General features: G+C 47.5%; 1 protein-coding gene across 2 annotated transcripts in view; it reads right to left on the bottom strand.

Moving 5' to 3' along the window:
- Positions 1 to 4232: 4232 nt before the first annotated feature.
- Positions 4233 to 25446, bottom strand: part of SAE1 (SUMO1 activating enzyme subunit 1) — a 61552-nt gene continuing 40338 nt past the window's right edge. Inside the window, exons 7-9 of one of the 2 annotated variants that reach the window (XM_043435625.1) lie at positions 14046 to 14190; positions 8852 to 8921; positions 4233 to 5190 (exon numbers count right to left, since the gene is read on the bottom strand). In XM_043435625.1, coding sequence (XP_043291560.1) covers positions 5098 to 5190; positions 8852 to 8921; positions 14046 to 14190 — 308 coding nt within the window. In that variant the 3' untranslated portion in view covers positions 4233 to 5097. The remainder of the gene's footprint in view (positions 5191 to 8851; positions 8922 to 14045; positions 14191 to 25446) is intronic. The other variant, XM_043435626.1, reaches the window with a different exon arrangement.

Genomic DNA, 25446 nt, shown 5'->3' with positions numbered 1-25446 from the left:
GATACTCTTGTCAGCTGTCCTTCCCCGCGGTGGGGCCTGGGCCCAGCCTCTGACCCTCGTCTGGGAGGAGGTGGCGGGCGGCGGGGGGGCAGTGCCTGGAGCACCCTGGGGTGTCTGTCGCTCTGGTTAAAGGCTGTCTCTGAGACATTGTGGGAGACCAATCTTCATGCACCCCTCCTGGGCTCCCACTAAAAGCTAAGCCCTGAGAAGACAGGGCTTTTAGGGGACTTTCTCACTTTATTCCTATTGGATAAAACATCAGGGGGCTTGAGATTCACAGAAGGAGTGAATGACCTTTAACTTACTCAGAAGTCCCACCATGAGGAGCCCCAGGGAACATGTCAACCGAGACAGACCTGGTGAGCACTGGCAGGCGGGTTCTTCACTAGTGCCACTTGGGAAGCCCAAGCATCCTCTAACCTAGCGTTAAAACCCTGTGTTGAAGAAACAAACAAGAAAATAACCCTGTGTTGAATTAATACAAGGGGAGGGACTTCCCTTGCTGTCCAGTGGTTAATGCTCCGCGTTCCCAATGCAGGGGGCCTGGGTTCGATCCCTGGTCAGGGAACTAGATCCCACGTACCAAAATTCCTGCATGCCACAACTAGGTACAGCCAAATTAAAAGCACAAAACTCTGTGTTGGATTAACGCAAGAAGGGGAGGGATTTCCCTGGTGGGCCAGTCGTTAGGATGCCTCACTTCCACTGCAGGGGGCCCATGTTCCTTTCCTGGTCAGGGGAACTAAGATCCCAAGGGCAAAGTGGTATGGCCACCCCCCAAAAAAGGAAAATACAAGGAGTGCTTCTACTGCTATCTTCCAGAAAACAGGGTAATGGGCCAAATGTTTCTCCTGTGGCATCTGGCCCAGACAGGCTCAGACCCCAGCCAGCCTTGCCCCTCCCCCAGGTGTCCTAGTAAAGGGGCAGTTCAGAGAAAATGTTTTTTTGGGGGCGGGGGGTGTGGTGCATGTGGACCTTCGTTTCCCAACCAGGGATCGAATGTGCACCCGCTGCAGTGGAAAAGCAGCATCCTAACCACTGGACCACCAAGGCATTCCCCACAAGTGGCTCTTCTCAAGGGGCAGGCTGAGGGAAACAGAAACGCGAACCATCATTTTGGACAGGAATTTGGCAAAACCTTGTCAAGCTGAGGATGTACCTGCCTGTGGCAATAAGTGCCTTCTGGGGTGTCTCACAAGTGGATGTTTGGGGCTTTCCTGGTGGGTCAGTGGTAAGGAATCCAGCTGCCAGTGCCGGAGACGCAGCTTCGATCCCCTGAGCTGAGAGGATCTCACATGCCACCGAGCAACTAAGCCCGTGCACCTCAACTACTAAGCCAGTGCTCTGGAGCCTGGGAGCCGCAACTACTGAGCCCAGGTGCCACAGCAATTGAAGCCCGCACACCCTAGAGCCCGTGCTCCCCAAGAGAAGCCCAAGCACCGCAACTAGGAAGGAGCCCCCACTCTCCGCAAATGGAAAAGAGCCTGTGCAGCAACGAAGACCCAGCACAGCCAGAAATAAATAAAAATAGGGGACGTCCACAGGTGTCCAAGTGCTGGCGAGACACAAAGCCGCCACCTAAGTAGCAAGAGCCATCATTTTAAAGGGTAAATCAAGTCTGCTGTCACACAATAGAACAGACAGCAGTGAACTGGAATGAACTTGAAATTTATCACTATTGAATAAACAGCAGATAATGGTGAGCAGAAACAGCAAGTAGCAAAATGATGGTGGGTGGGTACTGGGTATTCCATCTTGTGCCTCTGTTTCCTTCAAGCTTACACACACACAGGGCCCAAGGCCCCAAGTTTTGTTTTTTTTTTTTGCGGGGGTCGGTGGTGGGGGATGTTGGTTGTGTCACAAGTCTTGTGGGATCCTAGTTCCCCGACCAGGGAGGGATTGAACCCAGGCCCAGTGGAAGCTGGGAGTCCTGACCACTGGACAACCAGGGAAGTCCCCTCATTGAACTACTGACCTGTTTGGATTAGGTCCTTTTCTTCTTTGTTTTCATCAGGTTTTTGTGTTTCCTCTCTCCTGCCTCCTCTTGAGATTACTTGAATACTTTCTAAGAATTCTTTTAAATGTATCTTTAGGTGTATCAGCATTTTTTAGTATTGCTCTCGGGATCACAAACACATCCTTACCTATTCGTTATCTATGGATGGTGGCATGTCACTTACAGCGCAGAGGCTCTGCCAACACACAGCCCCGCTCACCGTCTTCTCCCCAACATTTCATGCTGTAGTCGTCATACGGAGCATATCAACACCCCTTACAAATGCCCACAAGTATTAACTTTTAAAAAAACATGTATTTACTCGGCTGTGCCAGGTCTTAGCTGCGGCTTGCAGGATTTAGTTCTCTGACTAGGGATGAAACCCAGGCCCCCCTGCAGGGAAGTCCTTAGACATGTATTTTTTTGCTTTAGACAGTCAGAAATAAAAGGAAAAAAAAAAAATTTTTTTTTCTCTATTTACCCGACTTGGGTGGGTGAGGCTGCTGCCTTATCTGTGATATGGGTACAACAGTATCTACCCCCAAGGTTGCTGTGAGGATTCAAGCAATTTAGCTGAAGTCTAATTATTTTGAAAGGTATCAGGTGGGTAGTGTGAGGACTTCAGCTATTATCACACTCTTTTTGACTGCCAACTAAAACATAAACTTACATTTCCCCACCTGTACAGGGACAAGTAGGGGACGCCTCAATAGATGGACATTTATACTTACCAATAAAATGCAAGAAACTGACAAAAAGGGTCTGCAGCGCAGAGGGAAATCATGGAATGTAGGGCTGTGATGGGCCAAAAGTTTGTGTTTGAATTTTGGCTGCACTGGGTTCTCCCTGCTGTGCACCAGCTTCCTCCAATTGCAGCTCAGGGGCTCTAGAATTCGGGCTCAGTAGTTGCGGCACTCCAGCATAGCTGCTCCGTGGCGTGTAGGGTCTTCCTGGACCAGGGATCAAATCCAGGTTGCCTGCATTGGCAGGTGGATCCTTAACGTCTAGGACAAGGCTTTTTTGAGTAGCACCTGTTCACTAGAATGTTCAACCACTGAGAACCTGAGTTTGGTTATTAAGCATACCAGAGACAAGAGAAGTGGGGTATGGAGTGGAGAGGCCTGGCAGAACCATTTCATTTGCTAACTTCAGCACCTCCTCCACCAAACATACGCTACCTTCACAGACAGGATCCCCCTTCCCGAGGTGTTTGAACCCACAGGATAATCACTGTGGACTTCCTGGAGACTTAGGGCAATTCATTCTTAAGATAACACCAACTTGTAATATGGAAAAATATGAAATCTGAAAGCAAGGAGAATTAAGCCTTTTTCTTGTCCAGGGCTGGAAGTTTCCAGCACCACCCTCCAGATTCCCTAAGGGTCATGGTCATTTCGGGGTCAATCTCGGCCATTATAGGTATAGGGGTGGAAAAGTTTGAAAAGTTGCAGAGAAGATTCTAAGACAGTTTTGTTTTTAATCCATCCAGACCTGCCTGCTCCCCCTTGTGACCAAGGCCCCACATTGCAAAATAAAGGGTGTAATTAGCTCAGATTGTCCAAGACCCTGTGAGATTTTTGCAAGGCTCCCCTGATTTAACACTACCAAAGCCCAGAAAAGGGCTGCTCCAGAAAGAGAGCCTAGCCTCACCTCAGGCGGGGGCAGAGAGAACCAGGAGGGGGGAGAATTGAGTCCCTCCTCCCAGAAGAGATCCATGCTTTTCTTTTCTCACTGACATCAACAGGGCTGAAATAGAGAAGCTGATTTATTCATTCTAACCAGCCAATTTACATATGGGGAGAAAGCCAAGTGTGGGTGAGGAACACATTCCAGGTGGAACGCACGCTCGCGTCGCTGAGTCAAGATACCCTTTGGCACTCTAGCAACCGCTCTGACCCGTCCAGCTGTGGGACTTGGGGCATTTTACTTTGGTCTCACTTAACTGCTATGAGATCACTGCTCACTTTTACTCCTTTCCCACTATTATTACAATTGCTGTCACTGCGAACAGCCACTACTTAACGAAATTATTTGACAAGAAGACTCAAGCTTCTATATGCTTTAGAATATGAGCATACTAACTTCTGCTGCATTGTTTAAAAAAACAGTGGCAGGAATGGTGACGGAGGGGAGGGCCTTGGTGTCGTGTTCAAGCATCCAGATACACTTTCAGGTTTAAACAGGCCATTGCTCCCTGTCAGAGGAAGAAGTTTCTCACGTGGAAGAAAAACAAATCTTAAAGCAAATAACTTTATTTCTATCATTCCTTTTTGAAGAACCAAAGAAACATAGAAAATATAAAAAACACACAAACAGCTGCGATTCAGGGGGGTAACAAGAAGGACCGACACAGCCCTTCAATGCGACAGCCTGCAGCGCGATCGCCTGCATCTGTGAGGGGCTCTGCTGGAAGACAGGCCGGCTCCCTGTCCCACCTCAAAGCCAAAGAGTCAGGCTCCCCAGGGGTGGGACCCGGGAATCTGCCTTTTTAAACAAGCATTCCCATTAATATTCCACTGGCAAGGCCTCACCCTAATACCCAAGAAGATTTGGTAATACTTCCTCTCTTTCAAAATCCAGGCTGGAACTCAACTAATCCTAGACTAAACTCAAGAGCAGCACACCGATGCCGCCTGTTGCTTCTCAGAGCTTCAGACTTTGGTGGACACACACTCCGCCCGCCATGTTTTTGGCTGTCTAAGGGCACCTGTCTGCACTTGAAACTGTGGTTCTGCTGTGTGGTTTCATGGCCCCGGGAGTTATTCCCCACCTGAAGTCACGCTCCTCTCTGTGTGACATCAGGTGGGGACTGAGGACAAGAAGGTGGCAAGAGGCTCCTAGGCAACAAAGTGTGCTGGTTCCTGGCTGGGGACTTTCAGGAACTGACCATGCAGGAGAGCTGGGAGGAGACCATCAGGACCCAGGCCCTTGCTTAGCAGCCACTGGTGCTTCACAGCCTCGCGGCTCGCAGGAAATGGTTGGTACTGGTTCAGTGACTTGGTTTTTCCCTCGCGTGGAGAGGCCTTCATGGGGGAGGGGAGGGGATCCATTGCACAAGGGCACCGTGCGGTCAGCAACTCTGGGGCCGCGGAGTCTCGGGTTCACTTGGGGCCCAGGCACTCCACAATCCCATTCCCCTTCATGCCATCGAAGAAGAAGAAGTTGTTGTGAGGGGGGTCCCTCTGAGACAGGGCCTGCAGAGGGAAACAAGAAGAAGGTTCAGCTCAAGTGCTTAAAAGGGGATATGAGGGAGAAAAGAGTATAGATCCCTGAACTGAGAGCTTTCTCAAAGCAACAAGGAAACCGGTTCTCGAAAGAGGCTGACTTTGCTCCCCAGGGGCTATTTGGCCATGTTAGGAAACAGTTTTGATTGTAACTGTCCTCTCCCTGCACTCTGTCCCCTACCAGCTGTGCGCCCTTGAGCAGACCATTTAGCCTCTCAGACCTTTACATTCCCCACGTAAAATGAAAATAACAACTGTTTTATCCTGGGGATTAAGAAAGATGCTTTACCTCCAATATCTAAAACAATGCTTAACTCAGAGAAGCACCAATGGCAAATGGCAGTAACAATTACTTATGAATATTCCACTGAGAAAGGCAGTGATTCATTCTGACCCATCTGAGAACACAGCCTCTGTCACCTGGGGGGACACTTCCAGGGGAAGGCAGTGCTGCTGGCCTCCACAGGACACACCAGGGTGGGTGTCCAGAGGGCCTGGAAGATGCTAGTCGGCCATGGAAATGGTCATCATTTCGTGGGGTTAACAGAAGGTCACAGCACTGTTAAGAGATGGAGTGACAGTCCCTGGGATTACATGCTGGACCATGAGTGACCTGTGTGGACTGGGGAAAGGTCCAGAGGTAACAGTGAGTTTTCTAAGACATTCTCAACCCAAGAAGGGTTACCGTTTAAAGAAGAGGACATCACCCACACAGAGGCGCAACCTGCCAAGGTGCCCGGGAGCTGCGTGCAGTCACTCAGGCAGGCCTGCCTTTACAACGCTGGGCCCTGAGCCTCTCCTCCTTGAACTGAGCGCCAATTCCAGTCCTCATTTGTAAAACGGAGACGATTATACCTATTCTAAGTGCTTATTCCGGAACGAACTGTTCTTCCGGGAAGAAGGTGTTGACCTGAGGTCAGAGGGTAGCTTCTCTGAGCTTGCATATGAAAACGCAAATAAATGGCCCCAGCCTATTACGGATCCTGGTGAGTATGAAACGCGATCCAGCTTGTAACATGCCAGCCACAGAGTAGATTCTCAATAAATGGGAGCTGCTACTGCTTGAACAGGAGGTCCTTTCCCAATATCTGGGGCCCCTAGGCACTCAGCCATGTGGAAGGGCACACAGGTGGATCCCAGACGCAAGAGCCCACAGGAGATAACACAACACGTTTTCACACGAAGCCTGGTAAGGCTGCTGCTATCAACTCTCAATTCTAGCGCTGTAGGCGGGGAGACTGCCCACGAACAGAGAGAGAGAAAGAATGATTAAACCCAAGAAAGCAGGATGAGACAGAGGACAGGGCTAGAATGTGTGGTGTCTGGAAAGATACAAGGAAGGAGGGAAACAGATGATTCCAAGGGAACAGACTCACCCCCATCTCCTGATGTTTACGTTTTACCGTGGTCAGATGGTCCCACCAGGGAGAAGGGGGAGGTCTGCCACCCTCAGATGGCAGGCCTTTACTGCCAGCTGGCCGAAGCTGGAACGGTGTTAAGTGAAGGGGAGTGGCAGGGACAAGACAGCAGGGCACGGGGTGAACATGGGGCAAAAGGTAAAGTGCTTCCCGAAGGGGGAAGGGGGAGATTCCAAACACGCCCAGCAACCAAGAATGCAGAGTGCTCTGGCTATCTGGGACAAACAGAAACAAGATGCGGGCAACAGCTGTCCCCGGCAGGCAGGAAGGAGGGGGCGCCCTGGAGGTTGGAATTGGGATGCGGAGAAGCCCCTGCACACACTGGGGTCAAGACCACCTGCCCAACCCACCACCTCCATCCCAGCCAAGAAAGTCAGGGAACAGCGTCTCAGTGGGATGCATGGAGGTGAGGCTGAGGGCACCCAAGATCTGCTGGCCCAGCGGTGAAGAGCACGGGCCCAGAAGCCGGACGGCATGAGCTTGAGTCCTGGCTTCATCGCTGCTCTGCATCTCAGTGCAGGGACAGCAGTGGTTCCTACCTCACGCATTGTTGTGACGATCAAATGAGTCTATCAAGTTGAGAACAGTCTCCAAGCAGTGGGTGCAGAATGGGCTTTCAACAAATGCTATCTAGCGACTTCCCTGATGGTCTAGTGGTGGGGAATCGATCTGCCAATGCACGGAACACACGTTTGATCCTAGGTCTGGGAAGATTCCACGCACCGAGGGACAATTAAGCCCGTGCACCACAACTACGGAACCCACATGCCCTTGAGAAGCCACCACAATGAGCAGTCCGTGCACAACTGGAGAGTAGCCCCCACTCTCTGCAACCAGAGAAAGCCCTCTGGCAGCAATAAGGACGCAGAATGGTCAAAAAAAGAAAAAAAAAACATCCTAGAGAAAACTATGTTTAAAATAAATAAGTGTTATCTATGCTCTCATCATTGTATGATACAAAAACATATTAGGTTCCCACTCTACCCTTGCCGTTCCATCACTGTACTCTTTCCTGCCAAGTCTCTCCACAGGCAGACTCAGAGTCCTTCTCAACACAGTCCTCCTGGCAGCCACTACCGACCCCCCAGACTGGGGGCCTGAGCTGAACCTTCCTACCAGGCTGGGTAGGCGGAAGCAGGAGTGAGACGGCACACGGAGCGTATGCCTCTCCTCTTCTCCCACTGTGCCTCCTACTGCCTATGCCACAGAGAATTAGATTTAGAGAAAGAATCTGATCCAGAGAGAATGATCAGGGAAGAGAGAGAGAGAAAAAAAAAAGCCTTAGGAAGATGGTGGGACCATCAAATTGAGTCAAATGCTTTTGAAGCAAGTTTGCAGAAACCAAGATGAAGCAGCAGAAGTTGGTCCATTGTTGCAAGTCCACTTCAGTGGTCAAGAATGTGCACAAGGCAAATTCATCACTTTAGGAAAATATCAAAGTCCCCTAAGAAACGAGCACATATTGGGGGGTATGCTACAGTTCTGACAACCCAAATGTTCCAGAAGAGACTTCAAAGTGCTGTTCTAGGTACTAAATACATGACCCTATGTGAAAGCTCCCCTTTCGAGAGGCAGAAGGAAATATACCTAATGTGGGCACAGGGCACCCTGGACAGAGCCTTGTGGGCTCCAGGCACAGTACTCACGCTCCTCTGGTACTGACCTCCCCTGCTCTACACTCGCCCACAGTGTGTGAAGTAACGAGAGGGAACTTTGATGCCATGGTCATGAGTGGAGGGAAACTGAAGCAGACGGGAGCAGTACAGGCTGTGGAGGCCCTTCTTTGGGCCTCGGGGTCCACCCCTTAAGTGTGAATCAGGACAGTGCCCACTTCACAGAGCTGTGAGAAGCAGAATCCGTGGCAAATGTCACAACACTAGAAGCTGGTCGGTATAGTAGGGGACGGCAGACAGCACCCCGTGGGCTCTGTGTCCAGTTCTGGGCTTATCAGCACAAAGGAGGCACTCCAAGGTCATCTGCTGAAGGCCCAAGTGAATGGGCTGGAGAGAAGGGGATGAAGTGGAAAAAGGGAGGAAGAAAGGCAACAGGGAGGTCAGGAGACAAGGATGAGTGTGGCCTGAGAAACCAGGCAGCTCTCTAAGACAGCTCTGTGTTCTCTGTCGGCACGTCCAAGGTCCTGGAGTGGAGGGCCAATGATCTATGCCACAGGGACTTTTTTCTTTTCTTTTCTTTTTTCCACAGGGACTTTTTACCTTCACAATCTCCTGGGCCAGGATCCCTCCAACAACTGCACACACTGGGGCCATCTCAGAGAAGCAGTACCTAAAAGAGAAGACATGTGAAACGGAGCTCTGAGCAACAGGAAGGCTGGTGGAGGACATCTGGGAGAGGTCAGTGGTGGGTGGGTTTGCCTGAATGAAAACATCTCCCACCAGGAGGAGTCAATTCAGACAGCAATGCTAATACTGCCATCTAGGCGTGAAAAGTAAATCTGATCCAGGTTAGTAGGTGGCAGGGAAAGACATCTGAACCTTGGCAGGCAAGAACTGTTTTACAACTTCTTTTTTTTTTGAAGTTAAAGGATAAGACTATATCTGTGCATCCTAAAAATAAAGCCCTACAAATACCAGATGTTTCGGTGCCCCGGTCACATTCTCGCAATTCTCTTCTGCCCCACAATGGGCAGTGGGTTCGATATGCTAGTCCCAGACAAATGTCAGGAGCAGGCCTGTGTTAACACGCAGGCGGCTTGGGAAAGTCGGGGTCTGAAATTAAAGCACGGGAGCAGAGAAAAGTCTTCACTACCCACGTAGATACCAACCCTTCTGGGCCAGGAGGGAGAACCCAGAGGACAAATTTTAGCTAATACTGTCACCTGCCCCTCCCAATCATCCATCCCAGGCAGTCAAACGCTGTCTCCCACCACCTCCCTCCAGGAAGCCTGCCTCACCAGCTCCCACCCCTGAACACAAAGGGGTTTCTGAAATGATGAGCAGATTGCGGTGCAGGCAAGTTAAATGGAAAGCTTCTCTCTGGAGCCCTACCACGGGGAGATCACTTCCAGTCTTCTTGGTTTGGTACACACCCTTCCAGACATTTTTAAAAGGGCACGTATCTAAATATATATAACTGAAAACCCAGGTCACAGCAACTACTATTCACTGCGCCCATACCTATGGGTGGATATTTAAGCTGTTGGACTCTGATCATACACCTTGCTAGAGCTGTCCAAACAGTTCCCTATGGCAACTTCCTAAATATAGAACTGCTGAGTCCTGATGCCTCCAGAAAGGCTTGACCCATTCAACTCCCACCAACTGGGCTTGGGGGTGACCATCTCCTCACCCCCAGGCTGGGACCAGCACCCCCATCTGTTAATCCACGGAGGCAACTTTTCCTCCTGCTTACCAAGGTCCTCTGAGAAACTGTAAAACCTAACAGAGAAAACTACAGCCCGAGAAACTAGTCGCCATAATTCTATTCCTCAAAGATGGTCAATTTTTTCCTTTAAAAAAATTCTCCTTTATGCTATGTGATCCCACTATACAAATTTAATGTCCTACTTTTTTTCTCTTAAAAGTATATAAAATTTAAAAAAAAAAGTGTATCATCTCAACAAAATGCCAATAAATCAAAACAGCAACATACACACGATCACTTAAACAGACACAGAAAAAGCATGGGACAAAACACAGAACCCTTTCGTGATAAACACACTCAACAACTGGGAACAGAAGGAAATTTCTTCAAACTGATAAAGGACACCTACAAAAATCCACAGCTAATATCACACTTAACGGCAAAACACTGAAATATCAGGAACAAAACAAGGATGTCTGCTATCACCACTTCTATTCAACATTGTCCTGGAGGTTCCAGCCAGGGCATTTAAGGAAGGCAGGAAAAAGAAACAAGGGGCATCCAGACTGGAAAGAAAGAAGTAATATGTCTTCACAGATGACATGATCTGGTATACAGACAATACTAAGGAAACCACAGAGAAATTATTTGAACTACTGAATTATTTGAATCAAGCTGCAGAATATAAGATTAACATACAAAAAAACAATCAATCTACTTCTATACATCAGCAATGAACACCCTCAAGCAAGATGAAAATGTAGAATTCCATTTACAATAGCACCCAAAAGAATAAAATATTTAGGAATAAATTTAACAACAGATGTGTAAGACTTACTCTCTGAAGACTATTGTTGAAAGAAATAAAAGACTTAAATAAATGGAAAGATATTCCCATGTTCATGGATCAGAAGACTTAATTTTGTTAAGATGGCAATACTCTCCAAATTAATCTATACATTTAACATAATTCCTCTCAAAATTCCAGCTAACCTTTTTTGTAGAAATGGGAAAATCCACCCTAAAATTCTGCAAGAGATCCAGAATAGTCAAAATAATCTTGGAAAAGAAGAACTAAGTTGGAGAACCCACATGTCCCAATTTCAAACTTCCTACTACAAACCTCCAGTAATCAAGACAGTGTAGTATGGCACAGGACAAATTCAGTGATTTTTCCCCCCACCTCTGGTTCATGAAATGAGTAATTTTAATCTTCTTTTAAAATTATTTTAAAAACAAAAAAATTTTGACCACACTGCCCAGCATATGGGATCCTGTGTTTCCTGACCAGGCACTGAACCCGCGCCCCCAGAAGTGGTGAAGTGCAGTCTTAACCACTGAACCGCCAGGGAAGTCCCTATTTTAAAAAAAATTTTATACAATTTAAAGGTCATTTTCCATTTACAGTTATTAAAAATATTGGCTATATTTCCCGTGTTACACAGTGCATCCTTGGGCCTATGTTATATCCCATCCTCTGTGCCTCCCACTTCCCCTCATTTTCATCTTTGGATTCATTCCATACTATGTTTTTTTCCATAATATGTCTATTATCTCTGAAATTAAGGACCAGTAAGTTCACCAAAGGACACATACTACATTCCAATTCCACTTCAACAAGATGCCCACAACAGTCAAATTCATCGAGAAAGAAAGACGCTGCAAGGGGCTGGGGACACACAATGGGAGGTCAGTGTTCAACGGGGACAGAGGTTCACTTTGGGATGAGGACAAAGTTCGGAGACGGTACCAGTGACAGGCGACAACAGTGTGAATGGACTTAATGCCACTGTTCTGTCCATTTAAGGGTGGCTAAAATGGTACAATTTATGTTGTGTGCATTTTACCATAATGCAACAATTTAACAGCACAAGTTATGTTACATATATACATTATGAATGTTTGTCATAGATGTTTATAACAGTGAGAAACTACAAATAACTTAAGTACCAAGCAGTTAATGGTTAAATAAAAACCATACAGTAGACAATGAAACATCAGGCAGTACAGTGAGGTTACGGATCTTTACTTGTGACACAAACAGGTCCATGAGATGCTGGAAAAGGAAGGCTGTCGTATGAAGTGTGATCATTTTGGTATTTAAAAAGAGAAGACACATGAGTAAATACACAGATGTCTGAGAAGCTAAAGCCCCAAATTAAACCCCAAGCCAGCAGTGGGTTCTCACTGGGAGGGGCTATGGGAGATCCTTTTCTTCCCTTTTCTATTTTCTGGCAATGAGTATCTGTTACCTTCATAATCAGAAAAGCAACTGAGCCCTCTGAAGAGAATAAACAGCCTGACATGAAGGACGGGACAAGCGGATCACAGGCAGATGAGGGAAACGGAGACCTGGGCACAGCTTTCCCTCCTCAAGTGAGCACACCCTGCTCGGAGCTGGCGGTGGGCACTTTGTGCGGGCAGCTCAGCTGCCAGACGGCGGCTCGATTCCCCACCGCACCCCCAGCGCATCTCCCCTAGCCTTATCTGCACTGGCCATGGCCGGCCGTCGAGAGGCCATCAAACACCTCTCACTTAAAGGACAACAGAGAGGGAGCGCCTGAGCATGGGAGGGCATAGACATGAGGGCATAGACACAGGAGAGCCGTTTCTGCAAAGAGGGCTGGGAGGGTGGGGGGAATACAACACTCTGTGGAGAGGAAACCAGCCAGCAGTGAGACAGGCTGTTAGCAGTGAGGCTGTGGTTCTTTCCTTCTGGGAAGCGGGGGCTCTGCCACTGGCTGGCGATGCCCAGGCAGGCCATTCATCACTCTCAACACCCAAATCGGTCACTCGGCTACATGCTCATGGCCTGGCACTGGCACTGGGGGTGCTCGCTGGCCCGGCTGGGACTGCAGAAGCCGGACCTGTGGGAACCTGTTCCCCGTGGGCCATCCCCTGGGACAAGGACCCCATCCCAAGCGATGGTGTCATTAGCCCCTGAACTCCCTACTGGTGCCAACTTACAAGAGCGCCTGGTATCCAGGTGCCTCTTTCTGGCTGAGGGCTTGGCAGGCGAGTCAAAGCCCCACTGCTGGTCTTAAATTGGCCAAGGTTTGTCAGTGTCTAAGTGAGGTCCCCAGACATGAGTGCACAAGGAAAAGACTAGGGAAGGATGGGACCACCATTCACTTTCTTGCTGAATAGGAACCAAGGTACTAGGCTGTCCCCAGGGATCAGTGGTGTGGGGAAATCTTGGTCAGCTACTTACTAAAATCTTGGACATGTGCCTGCATCTTTCTGAGCCTCAGTTAACTCACGGGGAAACAATAACACACCCTTCAAGGACTACTGTAACAACCATATGGCTGCACTGGTAGGCAGTGAAAGCCTTCACCACGCTGTGCTGTGGTGTAATGTACACTGTACATTATCAGCTGTGTAACCTCAGGCTGGTGACTGGACTTCTCTGAGCTCTAACTCAGCCTCCCCTCTCCTATATAATGGGATCTTGTCAAGAGAGGGCACATACACAAAGCAGCTACCACAGTGCCTGGTACTCTAATAGCCGCTCAGTAGATTCTAGCCATCATTATTGCTGCTACAAGCGGGGCACAGCAAGGCAGCTTACATGGTCCCCTCAAAGACATAGAGAGAGAGTGGAAGTAAGCAAATGATCCCAAAATTGTCTGGGAGGAATTCCTGACTTAGTCTCCCTTTGGACTTCACCAATCAAACCCAAAACTTGCCTGTGTATAAGAACAAAGGACTGGTCCCTGAGGCTGAAAGCATCGCAGTGCCCAGGGGCGAAGACACTGGGAACAAGGATGGCATTGCGGCTGAGGGTATAAACTGATGGGTCATCAGCGGAGGGCAAGGGCAGTATCTACCAAATAATAAACCCATCCATCTGACCTGCCACTCCCTTGACCCTGCAGTTATATCTGAACACATACAAGGTCACCTCCATTTTCTCTGAACACATATAAGGTCACCTCCATTTTTCATATACTGTTGTTATAGTGTGTGTGTGTGTGTGTGTGTGTGTGTGTGTGTGTGTGTGTGTGTGTGTGTGTGTGTGTGTGTGTGCGCTGAACACAGACATTTATCAATCTAAACTCAATTGTGATAAATATTCAGACCAACCTGACAAAGTCTTCAGGAAGCAGGTCAGGATTGACACCCAGGGCATCGAGCACATCGTTTCGTATCTGGAGCAATAACTCAGAATCTTCCCCAAAGGTATCAGAACTAGGATCTCTTCCTTTATCTGTGCGAAACTTCAGGAGCACTGGGAAAGGAAGAAGGCAGGTTAAAAAAGCAAGTCTTTTCACAACTGAAGAGAAAATATTTGAAAATGATGTGATCAAAAAGGTCTTAATTTCCAAAACATACAAAGAGCTCATAGAACTCAAATGGGCAGAAGACCTGAATGAACATCTCTCCAAAGAAGACATATATGTGGCTGACAGGCTCATGAAAAGGTGCCCAATGTCACTAACCAACAGAGAAATGCAAATCAAAACTACAATGAGGTAGGTACCACCTCACACTGGTCAGAATGGCCCTCAATTAAAAAAAAAAAAAATCCACAAATAATAAATGCTGGAGAGGCTACAGAGAAAAGGGAATCCTCGGTACACTGCTGGTGGAAATGTAAATTGGTGCAGCCACTATGGCAAACAGTACAGAGGTTCCTCAAACAAAAAAAAAAAAAGAAAAGAAAAAAGAGTTGCCATATATATATATATAAAAAAAGAGCTGCCATATGATCCAGCAATCCACTCCTGGGCATATATATCTGGACGAAACTACAATTCAAAAAGACACATGCACCCCTATGTTCACAGCAGCACTACTCACAATCGCCAAGACATGAAACAACCTGAACGTCCATCGACAGATGACTGGATACAGAAGACGTGGTATGTACATATACAATGGAGTGTTGATTCAGCCATAAAGTAGAATAAAATAAAGCCATTTGCAGCAACATGGATGGACCTAGAGATTATCATACTAAGTGAAGTAAGTCAAAAACAGGAAGGTTTTCTCTAAGTGAAGTAAGTCAAAAAGAGAAAGACTTATATGTGGAATCTAAAATATGACACAAATGAACTTATCTATGAAACAGTAATAGACTCACAGACCCAGAGAACGGACTTGTGGTTGCTAAAGGGGCAGGACGGATTGAGAGTTTGGGATTAGCAGATGTAAGCTATTATATATAGAATGGAATAACGACAAGATCCTAAGGTATAGCTCAGGAACTATAGTCAATAACCTGTGATAAAGCACAGTGGAAAAGAATGTCTGTATATGTGAATCAACTTTGCTGTAGAGCAGAAATTAACACAACACTAAATCAACAGTACTTCAATAATTTTTTCATAATAAATACTTATAAATGTTGATAATAAAACAAAAAAATTTTTTTCATTCCACAGGAAGTACATTAATTAAAATGTGGGCCAAGTGAAAGGTAACACTTTTCATTTATTCCACCAACATAGTCAGAAAGGTAATCAAATAATGACAAAAATGCCTAAAACCCCTGTGACGAGAGCCACGGCAGCACGACGGGCCCGACACCCTCTATGGGGGCTGTTAAGCAAAGCTTCCCTGCCTCACCACCACGAGTGAAGTGTGTGGGGGTTTGGGAAGAAGGGTCGGGGAAGCTTTCAGTGCAGGGAAAAGGCCCTGTTCTGACCCAGAAGAGACGTCAGGTGGAGGAGGCATGCATTCTAGGTACAAGTTCAAAGGATGAACTGCTTCCAGCCAGAGAGGACAGCCAAGGGCTGGGACGCATCAGACAGGCGGATCATTACAAATAAACCCTCCATACTTAATACAACTGCTACAACTGCTATGTCAACCTCCAGAAAGGGATGTTTCATTTTGGATGTGAACTAGAGGAAGGGTTTAGATGACGGCAGCAAATCAGAGCTACCGTGGAACAAGCCCTGAACAAGGCTTGGACTTGTAAGCCAAATGAAAAGACACAGGCAGGAACAGAAGACCGAGCCCCTTCCAGTGCCTCGTCCAGATGTCCACTGCAGGCGGGCTGGGGGGCATTCTTGTCCCCACCATGCTCTCCAAGGCAGGTGGAGCCTCCTCTCCAGGCAGTGCTCCTCCCACGGCACACAGGCTGTTTCGGAGCAGAGGCAGAGACAGTAGATCCCAGGGGACCCTGGGAGGGCCCTTCACACTCACAGTTTACCAAGTGCTTCCACTTAAGTCTCATCAGTGTTTGCTGACTGAAAAAGTGAACTCATTCCCAAGTCATACTCCCTCCCTCAGTACAAGGAGCTCTCTAAAAGTTAAAGGTGAATGGGAAAAGTTAAAGGTGAATGGGCAATAGTCCTGGGGCTCTTTAAAAATGCAAATATCTGGATCTAGCCCCAGACGGGGGAATCATTCTCTTTGTTTTCTTCAGACTCACACACAGTTTTGGTGATGGGCAGCCCTGTGGAGAACAGCTCTCCAAGAAGTAATAAGAATTCATTCATTTACCAGCATGAGTGAGCACGGCTGACCTAGGTGTGCCCGGTGGACCTAGGTGCCAGAGGTCCAATGGTGAGCAAGGTCTCTGCAGCCTGAAGGTGACGGGGGAGGACAGGGAATTAGGGGCCAGGACAGACGGCTCCACTGCAGCCTGAGAGAAGTTCATAAACAGTTACACAGAGTTCTCAGAAGACCCCAGACAGTGGAGGTCCAGGTTAAAGAAGATGCAACCTGCTGCTGGGCTATGCTTTTCTCAGTGCCAGTGCCAGAGAAAGACTGCTAGTCACGCGCCCTGGACAGGGCTCTGCACATCAGAGGGCTTGTCCTCTTTTTCTTTAGAAGGTTCCAGAATACCTGCTTCAGATACAATTTGCGGTCCAGGAATGTTACTCTCCTTTCTCTTCCAAGAATACAGCTTCTACAACCCAATGGTCGGGATTCTGCCCGACCATTTGGCAGCCAACTCAAAGCCAATGACCATCCAGATGCTGGCTAACACGGACTTGCCATCACCCGAGCTCAACTTCTACCTCTGTGGACGTGTCGCTGGGATTCTGATCTGGAGTAAAACAAATGCCTTCAGGCAAGCGTGTGGGGACAAGGTGGAGGAAAGGTTGCAAAGTGGCGAGGAATCACTGAGACCGAGCCTATTTTCCAACAAGGTCCTGTGACAAACGAACCTGGAAATCTCAGGTCCAGACAAGAGGACATTCTAAGCGGACGGTATCAAACGTCAGCCCTCGTCCTGTCCATCACTCTGGAGAAGACAGACCCAGAGTGTGTGTCAGCGCTGCCTGAGCAGATGCTCCTAACGCACAGTCCAAGGGCCAGGGACAAGCAGGCAGGAAGCAAACAAGGCTACGAGGCTGCAGCTGGGTCCTGTCTCAGTCCCGTACAGTCTTTCTTCTGTCACTGGGGCAGAAGCACGAGCTGTCACAAGGGACGCCAGAGAGGCTCAGTTTTTAAGCCCTCGCCACAAAACTTTTCACCTTCTGGTTACGAAACACAGCTCTTGAAGCAAACTCAAACTATTGTAATAACTCCAAAACAAACAGTGACTACTCCATGCCAGGCACCTTTCTAAACCTTTTACGTCCACAATAACCGAGGGAGGGAGTGAGGTCCTGATACGCTTCCCCCTTCACAGGTGAAGAAACTAAAGTTCAGAGACTGAGTAGTTTTTTCCATGGGACTGCCAATGAGGAGTGGTGGAGAACTGCCAATTCTGATGTTCAGAATCTGTGCTTCTTAACCCTAACTGGACCCAGCAGAAATCCAGGACCATTAGGAATGCAGCCCAAGGATCCCAAGTAGCCTGGCTCTTTGCCCCCCACCTCAAGAGGACTCCCGTTCGACCACATTTTGGTGAGACGCATTTTCCAGACGGGCTTTGCCCTCTCTCCACTGGTCCACTAATTTTAAGTTCCTAGTTGTGTGGGTGAGCAGAGGAGGCAGGGGCCATGTGAACCCTGGCCCATCCATCTTCAGGGGGTAAGACCAGTTTCATTTTGGAAAGAAAGAGGACAGCGCTCAGAGGAGGAGCAGAGGCCGCCAGCAGCTGGCCCCGCTGTTTCTCTGGGCCCCTTGCCTGTTCCTGGTGTGGGCCGCCTGGACGTGGGCCGGCAGCCTGGCACCGTCTAGAGGCCTCACTGACCACATCTGAAGTTCGCGCAGGGCCTCCGGGACGGGGGCCAGTCACTCCAGCCACTTATTTGCAGCAAAGCAAACAGAGGCTGTATTCTGTACTTTTTTTTTTTCCCCTTTAATGTCAGCACTCCAGTGAGCAGGGCTGGAGGGGGCAGGAAGAAGCCCAATGTTCTAGACAGGCAGCAGCCTCAGAACTGACCCGAGCCCCTGACGGGTTCTTGCTTATTAAAGTCTCCTCTTTGTTCTGTCATCTACCCTCCCAAATGGCCAGACATACACACATCACTGTTGACTCTGCATTTCTGGAGAGCACCTCCCTGCCAGTTTCCAGATTATGAAACTATTCCGTGAAGATCAAATACTGTTAGGGATGCCAAAAGATGACTCATCGAAACATATCAAAACACTGCACAAAATCAGAGTTCCAAACTTGATTAACTTCCTCTGAACCTTTTAATTAAGTCAGGCTGCTGAAGTCCAGGGGTGGGGGGTGACATTCACCGCTACTGAGGACAGACTGGGGTCTTTGCTAGAGTTCAGGACTCTCCCATGCAGCAGAGAAAACAAACTTTGAAAGGGGGAAACCAAGCACCTTTCCCTGGATTAGAAGAAAAACTGTATACATGTGGATAAACTACTACTTTTGCAAAGAGAAATTAACTCAAATTCAAATTTAATGTAAATCTGACTACTAGATTAGTGTTATAACAGGAATCCAGGAAGCAATATTATTAATTATTCCATTTCTTTCTGAAAACTTTTATTGCATTTAAATGGAACAATTATATTTAGCATAATCACTAAGGCCATTCAAAAACTCCCATTATTTTTGTAGGAAAAAAATGAAGTCAATGTTGCAAACTAGCTCTAACCCAATTGCTGTTCCCCAAAAGAATTCAACTAAAAGAAAAAAGCCAAATCTCTATAAAACTGCCTGGCTGGTGCCTAGAGCTGTTCTGTACCAGACACCCCTGCCTCACCTCTCTGGTGCTCCCCACCAGTCTCCCCAAACTGGCTCACTCAAGAGACTCATAATCTCTGAGAATGATCTGGAAATTGGATCCACTCCTGGGTGACATACATCTCCAAGAAAATGAAAAGGAGAGTTATCCTCTTAGCCAGCAGCCCATCTCCAAAGGCAAGACACCAGGTCTCCTATTTAGTCAACTGTTCATTCAATAAATACACAGCGAGCACAGACTCTGCCAGGGCCTGAGCGGGACAAAGCAAAACGCATGCTCTGCCACTCCGAGTATTTCGTGAGGGTGACACACAAAAACAACACATGGTAACAAAAGGCCGGGACTAGAGAAGGAGCTCTGAGTGAGCGTGACGGGGTGGAAGAGGGTGGTCTCACCTAGCAGCCAGACGCCCCTTTCCCACCAGGCACAACCACCATATTTCGGCAGGTCCTCCAAGCCCGAACACTGACCCTTGCCACCTCCTGCCCTGGACTTGCCCATGCTGCTCGTCAGGGACCACTGCGCCCTCTCTGTAGAGCCCTTCCCAGGGCCTGGGCAGCCTGGAACCAGCAGACCACTCTGACTCCTGTTCTAAATCACTGCAACACTGGACCCTGACAACATCCCTAAGCCTCCTCGGTAAAATGGGAATCGTCACAGCACTGAACTCACGCAGTTTAAGGATGAAAGGAATAAATACAGGCCAAGCACCTTGGCTGGTGCCAGGGGAGCGTCAGGTCCATGGTGCTACTCCGGAACTGTCCGACCTCCATAAACCCACTGACATGGCCCTCAGAGAGGTTGACACGCTGGTCTATGCTGGGACTCCTCACGTGACTGGGACCACCACCAACTCAACAGTGAGCGCGGGGGGCTGCTGCGCCTTGGCTCTGAATCGCACATCCTCTCTGATACTCTCTACAACTCGCTCTCGGCCTTCATGGTCTTAATCACAATTTGAGACTTTATAGTCACCTACGTCAGTTCACTTGTACAAGGACTGACCTATCTCCTTTACTAGCCTGTGGTGCTCCGTGGGACAGAGACGTTATCTGTTGTGTTCAACATTACCTAATGAATGCCCAGCACAGGGCATGCCCCCATGGTACACACTGAGGAATTATCTGTTCCACGGGAAGCCTCAGTGTTTGGAGAAGGAAGGAAAGGAGTCACACGGTGGGGAGAAGGCTCACAACAAGGTGACACAGGCCCTCACTGATCTAACCAGCCTGGTCCTGTGCTAATTGAAATGAATGGAGACCTCAAGATACCCAGGATGGTTCTGTTTTTTACCAAGGAATGTTCAGCAAGAGAAAAACAGAAAAAGGGGAAAAAAAAAAAAGACACAGTGTACCACATCTGCCTCAAGAGGGAAACTAGACAGAAGCCTGCCTTTCAAGGCCATATTTGAGGGCCAAATGTGCAGAACAGCTGGCCCACGGGCCTGAAACTCAAAGGAGGGAAGGGGCTGGGCTGGGGGAGGCAGAGGCATGGTCTCTGGGAACCCCCATGAGGCCTGCTGGCTCTCAGCCTCTCCCCTTTCAAGGCATCTGGTTGCATCTGATCGTCTGCTCAGCTCAGCTCAGCTCCACCCCACTCCCCGCTTCATTTACCTCTCTTTAGTTTTCCTCTTTAACCCAGAAATGTGAAAGTATGTGCATGCATGTATTCCTTCATTCATTTCTTGTCCACAAACATTTCCTGAGAACCTGCACACCACATCCACCCCGGATGCTGAGCCATGTTGGGACCTAAAAGGTGGAGATCCCAGTCCACAGAGGGCACGCACATGCCACATGTCTGTCACCATGGCCGCCCGGGCCTTTGACCTCTTTCTCCAGAGAACTTCACCTCCAGATTGGCCTGCCCTGAAGACTTTTTCTGAAACACCCCTGCTGAGCACCAAGTCTTGGCCATCCTTTCATCTCGCCAATGAAAGCTGGTCTCTGACCACATCCCATCTCAGTTCAGCAGAGAGAGAAAGAAAGCTGTCTCTGGTTATTTACAGCTCGCTGTCTTCTGAAGAGAACCTGAGGCAGCTGGATGAAAGTTGTTGATGGGAGAAAGGGGAGTCCTGCTTCTCAGAAATGACCTGCTGGGTTTTGCCTACCAAATAAAGACCCAGATTACTCAACCTGAGCGTGCAACAGAGGAACTGGCTCACCCAGCCATGCAAAGGTGCGGTATTTGAGGGGCTTTACAAAAGGTCAGGCCCTGTGGCCAGTGATTTAATTATGTGCAAATGGTTGCCGCCAAGTTATTTATGCCATAAACAATCTGGAAACAATCTCACATCCAATAATAGGATGATTACATAAAATACGATTAGAGTAGGAAATGGCAACCCACTCCAGTATTCTTGCCTGGAGAGTCCCGTGGTCAGAGGAGAGCCCGGTGGGCTACGGCCCATGCGATTGCAAAGAGTTGGACACGACTGAGCAACTAAGCATGCACATGCAATATGACAGGTTGACAGAATGAAGTATTATTCAGCTGTCAAAATTATGTTTAACCAGTTTTTAGTCACATGTTTGTTTTCTTAACATTTAGGTTTTTAAAAGGGGGGCATGTAATAGCCCATATTCAGAAAAAGCTCTTCTACATAAAATAGAATGAGGTGGGTGCAACTGTGATCATCCTCATGTCTGAGGTGGGAAACTGAGGCTTGGGCTCACGATGGATTCCAGTCACCACACCTCTAATCTCTATGTTGTACTGCCTCCCCGGAAGCAGAGAGAAGAGAGACTACAGACTGGTTTAAAAAAAGAAAAGAAAAAAGAAAATCACTTCAAATGAACTTAGTTTCCGACCCCAGACTCCATCAGTTTAGAATAATGCAAACCACCCATTCAGACTCTATCTGGTGAAATATTCTATTTCTCCTTTAAAAAAAATAATTATTATTTTAAAACAAAAATTAAAAAACAATATTTTCCCCAGCTGTGCTGTGCAGCATGTGGAGTCCTAGTTTCCCAACCAGGGATCGAACCCATGACCTCTGCAGTGGAAGCGTGAGTCCCAACCACCAGGGAAGTCCCCTATTTCTCTTCTTTAAAAAAAAAAAACACAAAAAAATGGTCTAATGATTCCTGAACTTGACTCTCATCTTTACAATGGAGCAGTCTGAGAAGTCTGTAACTTACAAAAAGAAGGGGACAGAAACATTCTGAAATGCTGAGGCAGGTTACATAGGGGCCAAGTGCAGAGCTCCCTGGACCCCGAGTGCTCGGCCCCGTCTCTTAGCGTGGCCAGCCGCCCATGGCTCACAGAGCTGTTCTGACAGAGCCCTCTCCATTCACACTCCCCTGCCTGGTCACAAGCAGCAGGGAGACAGGGGCTTTTCTCCAGCCCAGCACTTGAGTGGCACATGACCTTGACTCTGGGCATCTGCTGCTCTCCGCCAACCGCTCTTACCCAGGGAAGATGGCACAGGACATTCCCGTGACTGTTGTCTGACAGTCAGGGAAGAGATGTGAGGCCTTCAACCAGAATCGCAGCTGGGCTGGGGCCCGAGAGCAGCTCAAACACAGGCTAACATGGGGGTGGGGGAGACACGAGCCTGCAGAGAAGACAAGGCAGGTTGCTGACAATGTTGCCCATTATTTCAATCTGGCCTCGGTGGGCCTCAGTTTCCCATCTGCAAAAGTGGAACAAGAAAACGTCATGGGGCTCTTGTGATGTTCAGACTTTAAAAAATGGACATAATGCCATAAGTATTAATTAGTAAGGCGAACAGCTGAAGTCTGACTGAGTGCTTTGAGGGACGTGGTATTTATAGGGGGGTGCTTAAACACTTACTAGTTTTGGTGACCCTGGACAAATGACTTAGCTTCTTTCAGACTCTATTTCCGTCTGTGAAAATGAGATGATCATAGTAAGATCTGTTCCCATGAAGTTCCTTGTTGGTTAACCAACAAGGACCTACTGTATAGCACAGGGGGCTCTATTCAATATTCTGTAAGAATCTCTATCAGTAAAGAATCTGAAAAAGAATGAATACATATGTATAGCTGAGTCACTTTGTTGTACACCTGGAACTAGCACAACTTTGTAAATCGATTATATGCCAAGAAAAATTAACAAGTAAAAAAAATTATTAATGCACAAGATGTGCTTGGCCTGCATTTGTTAATACCTGTGACCCTCAGTGGCGGACTCTGGGTTATATGCCTCTTTCAGGTTGAGGAATGGAGCACGCGCCTAAACAGAGTTGGTTCTCCAGCAACAGTCTCTACCCACTGGTGGCAGTGAAGCCCAGGACTGCACTCACGGCTCACTTCTGCCCTCCCCCTCACCTCTCCACTCAGCGTGGCACTGCCTTCTTCCTTTCTGAATGACTGTGGTCTGCGTTTTGTACCACTGATAAGACAAGTGGCACCAGAAAAAAAAAAACCAAACAAAAAAAAGAAACACAACAAAACCCACTGCTTCTTTCTTCTTCCCTCCCTACAAATTATTTTTAAACATCTGTGGTTATGACAGCAGCAAATCAACAAGCACTCAGCGGCTGCCCCATTATCGGAACCCATTTCCCTGTGGCCGTCTCTTCCTCAGCAGTTCTTGTCATCACTGGACACCAAAACACCCGCGGGGGAACGTGGGGCCCAGCAAGTGGCAACGACTGGTGTGCAAAGGTTACAGGTTCTAAAATAAGAAGTTCCTCCTGAAGAGAACTGATCACCCAATCAAGCTGAAGTCTAGAGACAAAAGTCAGTTAAAAATCATAAAAACAGGTAGGCTCGGAGCGTCGAGGTGGCAGGGAGAACTGAGGAAGGAGGAGTCAAGGAAACTAAGTTTTCTAACCATAAAAAAGTTAAAACTGTTTATTATTAAGAAATCTTGTGAAAGAATCCCTGCAGTGATGAGGGAGAATGAGCACAATATACTAGAAAGTTCTGGAAGAATACACATGAAAAGGCAGTTTCCTCTGAGACATCTGAGTATTTTACTATGAAGATTAACATTAAAAGAAGACAATGATTTCTAAGGCTCTCCTATACATGATCACTGGGAGGAGAAGGTTATCAGTATCTCCCCCATTCCTATATGAGAAAACAGAGGCCATAAGGTGAAGGGACTTGCTCAAGGCCAAGAACTATATGACAGAGTGGAACCAAAATGACTTTCTTCCGCGAGGATGGGATGTTCTGAGAGAATAACACTGAAACAAGTATACTATCAATGGTGAAACAGACCACCAGCCCAGGTTGGATGCATGAGACAAGTGCTTAGGGCTGGTGCACTGGGAAGACCCAGAGGGATGGGATGGGGAGGGAGGCGGGAGGGGGGATTGGGATGGGGAAAACACATGTAAATCCATGGCTGATTCATGTCAATGTATGGCAAAAACCACTACAATATTGTAAAGTAATTAGCCTCCAACTAATAAAAATAAATGAAAAAAACAAACAAACAAAAAAACAAAATGCCTTTCTTCCAAATCCAAATCTGGAGACATCAAGGTTCTAGGGGTAGCGGAAAGTAGACATGAACTCCAAACTTGCTGGGCTAGACTTATGAATCAAGAACAATCGGGCACCTTAGAAAAGATTCTAATTCCCTCACGGAGGGCCCGAGGTCGGATCTACCAGCTCCAAGGAAGTCCACTTTACTGTGTATTTCCCCCAAACAAGAATATTCTCATAGAACCACAAAAGTTATCAAAACTGAAAATTAACATTGATAGAGTATTACTACCTACTCAACAGATTTTTTTCAGATTTTACTGACAGTCCTACTGATGTCTTTGAGAGCAAAAGCAAAAAAAAAAATCTGCTCTCAGATCCAGTCTGGGAAGTCTGTGTTCCATTTAGCTACCCTGTCTCTTCATCCTCCTTTAATCTGAAATGGGAGTTCCTGGGTCCTTCACGACACTTTTGAAGAGTACAGGCCATTTATTTTATAGAATCATCTTCAGTCCAAGTACGTCTGATGTTTCCTCATAATTGGGGTGAGATCACCCACGCTGGGCTGAGAACCAGAGGCCACCCTTGGCTGGCTCAGCAGTGCAGTGCTACTTATTATACTATCTTCTACCTGCTCAGTGCATCCAAGCAGGACGCACGAGACCTACTGTCCTATTCTTGGAATGTTAACTGTGATCTCTTGGTGGAGGGACAATCTGCCAGGATTCTCTAGTCTCTCTGTAATAAATCAAAAAGTATCTTGGGAAGACATCTATGCTGTTTCACAGCCTACTTTCCCATTCGTTTTAGCATCCATCAGTGATCCTTAAAACAATACTACTACTATGATGGCCAAACACAGATTTCTCTTAATCTTCCTCATTTTGCTGTATTTATTATTATTCTTCTGTTTAAAAAAAAAAAACTTTCCCCTCTCCCTCATTTATTTATTCAATTATCAGTATAGGCTCATGAGATATTTTATTCTATGGGTTGTAATCAACTACGATCATGATTTATTTGATCCTC

This window comes from Cervus canadensis, chromosome 18 (assembly GCF_019320065.1).
Source record: "Cervus canadensis isolate Bull #8, Minnesota chromosome 18, ASM1932006v1, whole genome shotgun sequence".
Taxonomy (NCBI): Eukaryota; Metazoa; Chordata; class Mammalia; order Artiodactyla; family Cervidae; genus Cervus; species Cervus canadensis.
Note: the sequence above shows the minus strand (reverse complement) of the source record. Positions and strands in the feature narration are given on the sequence as shown.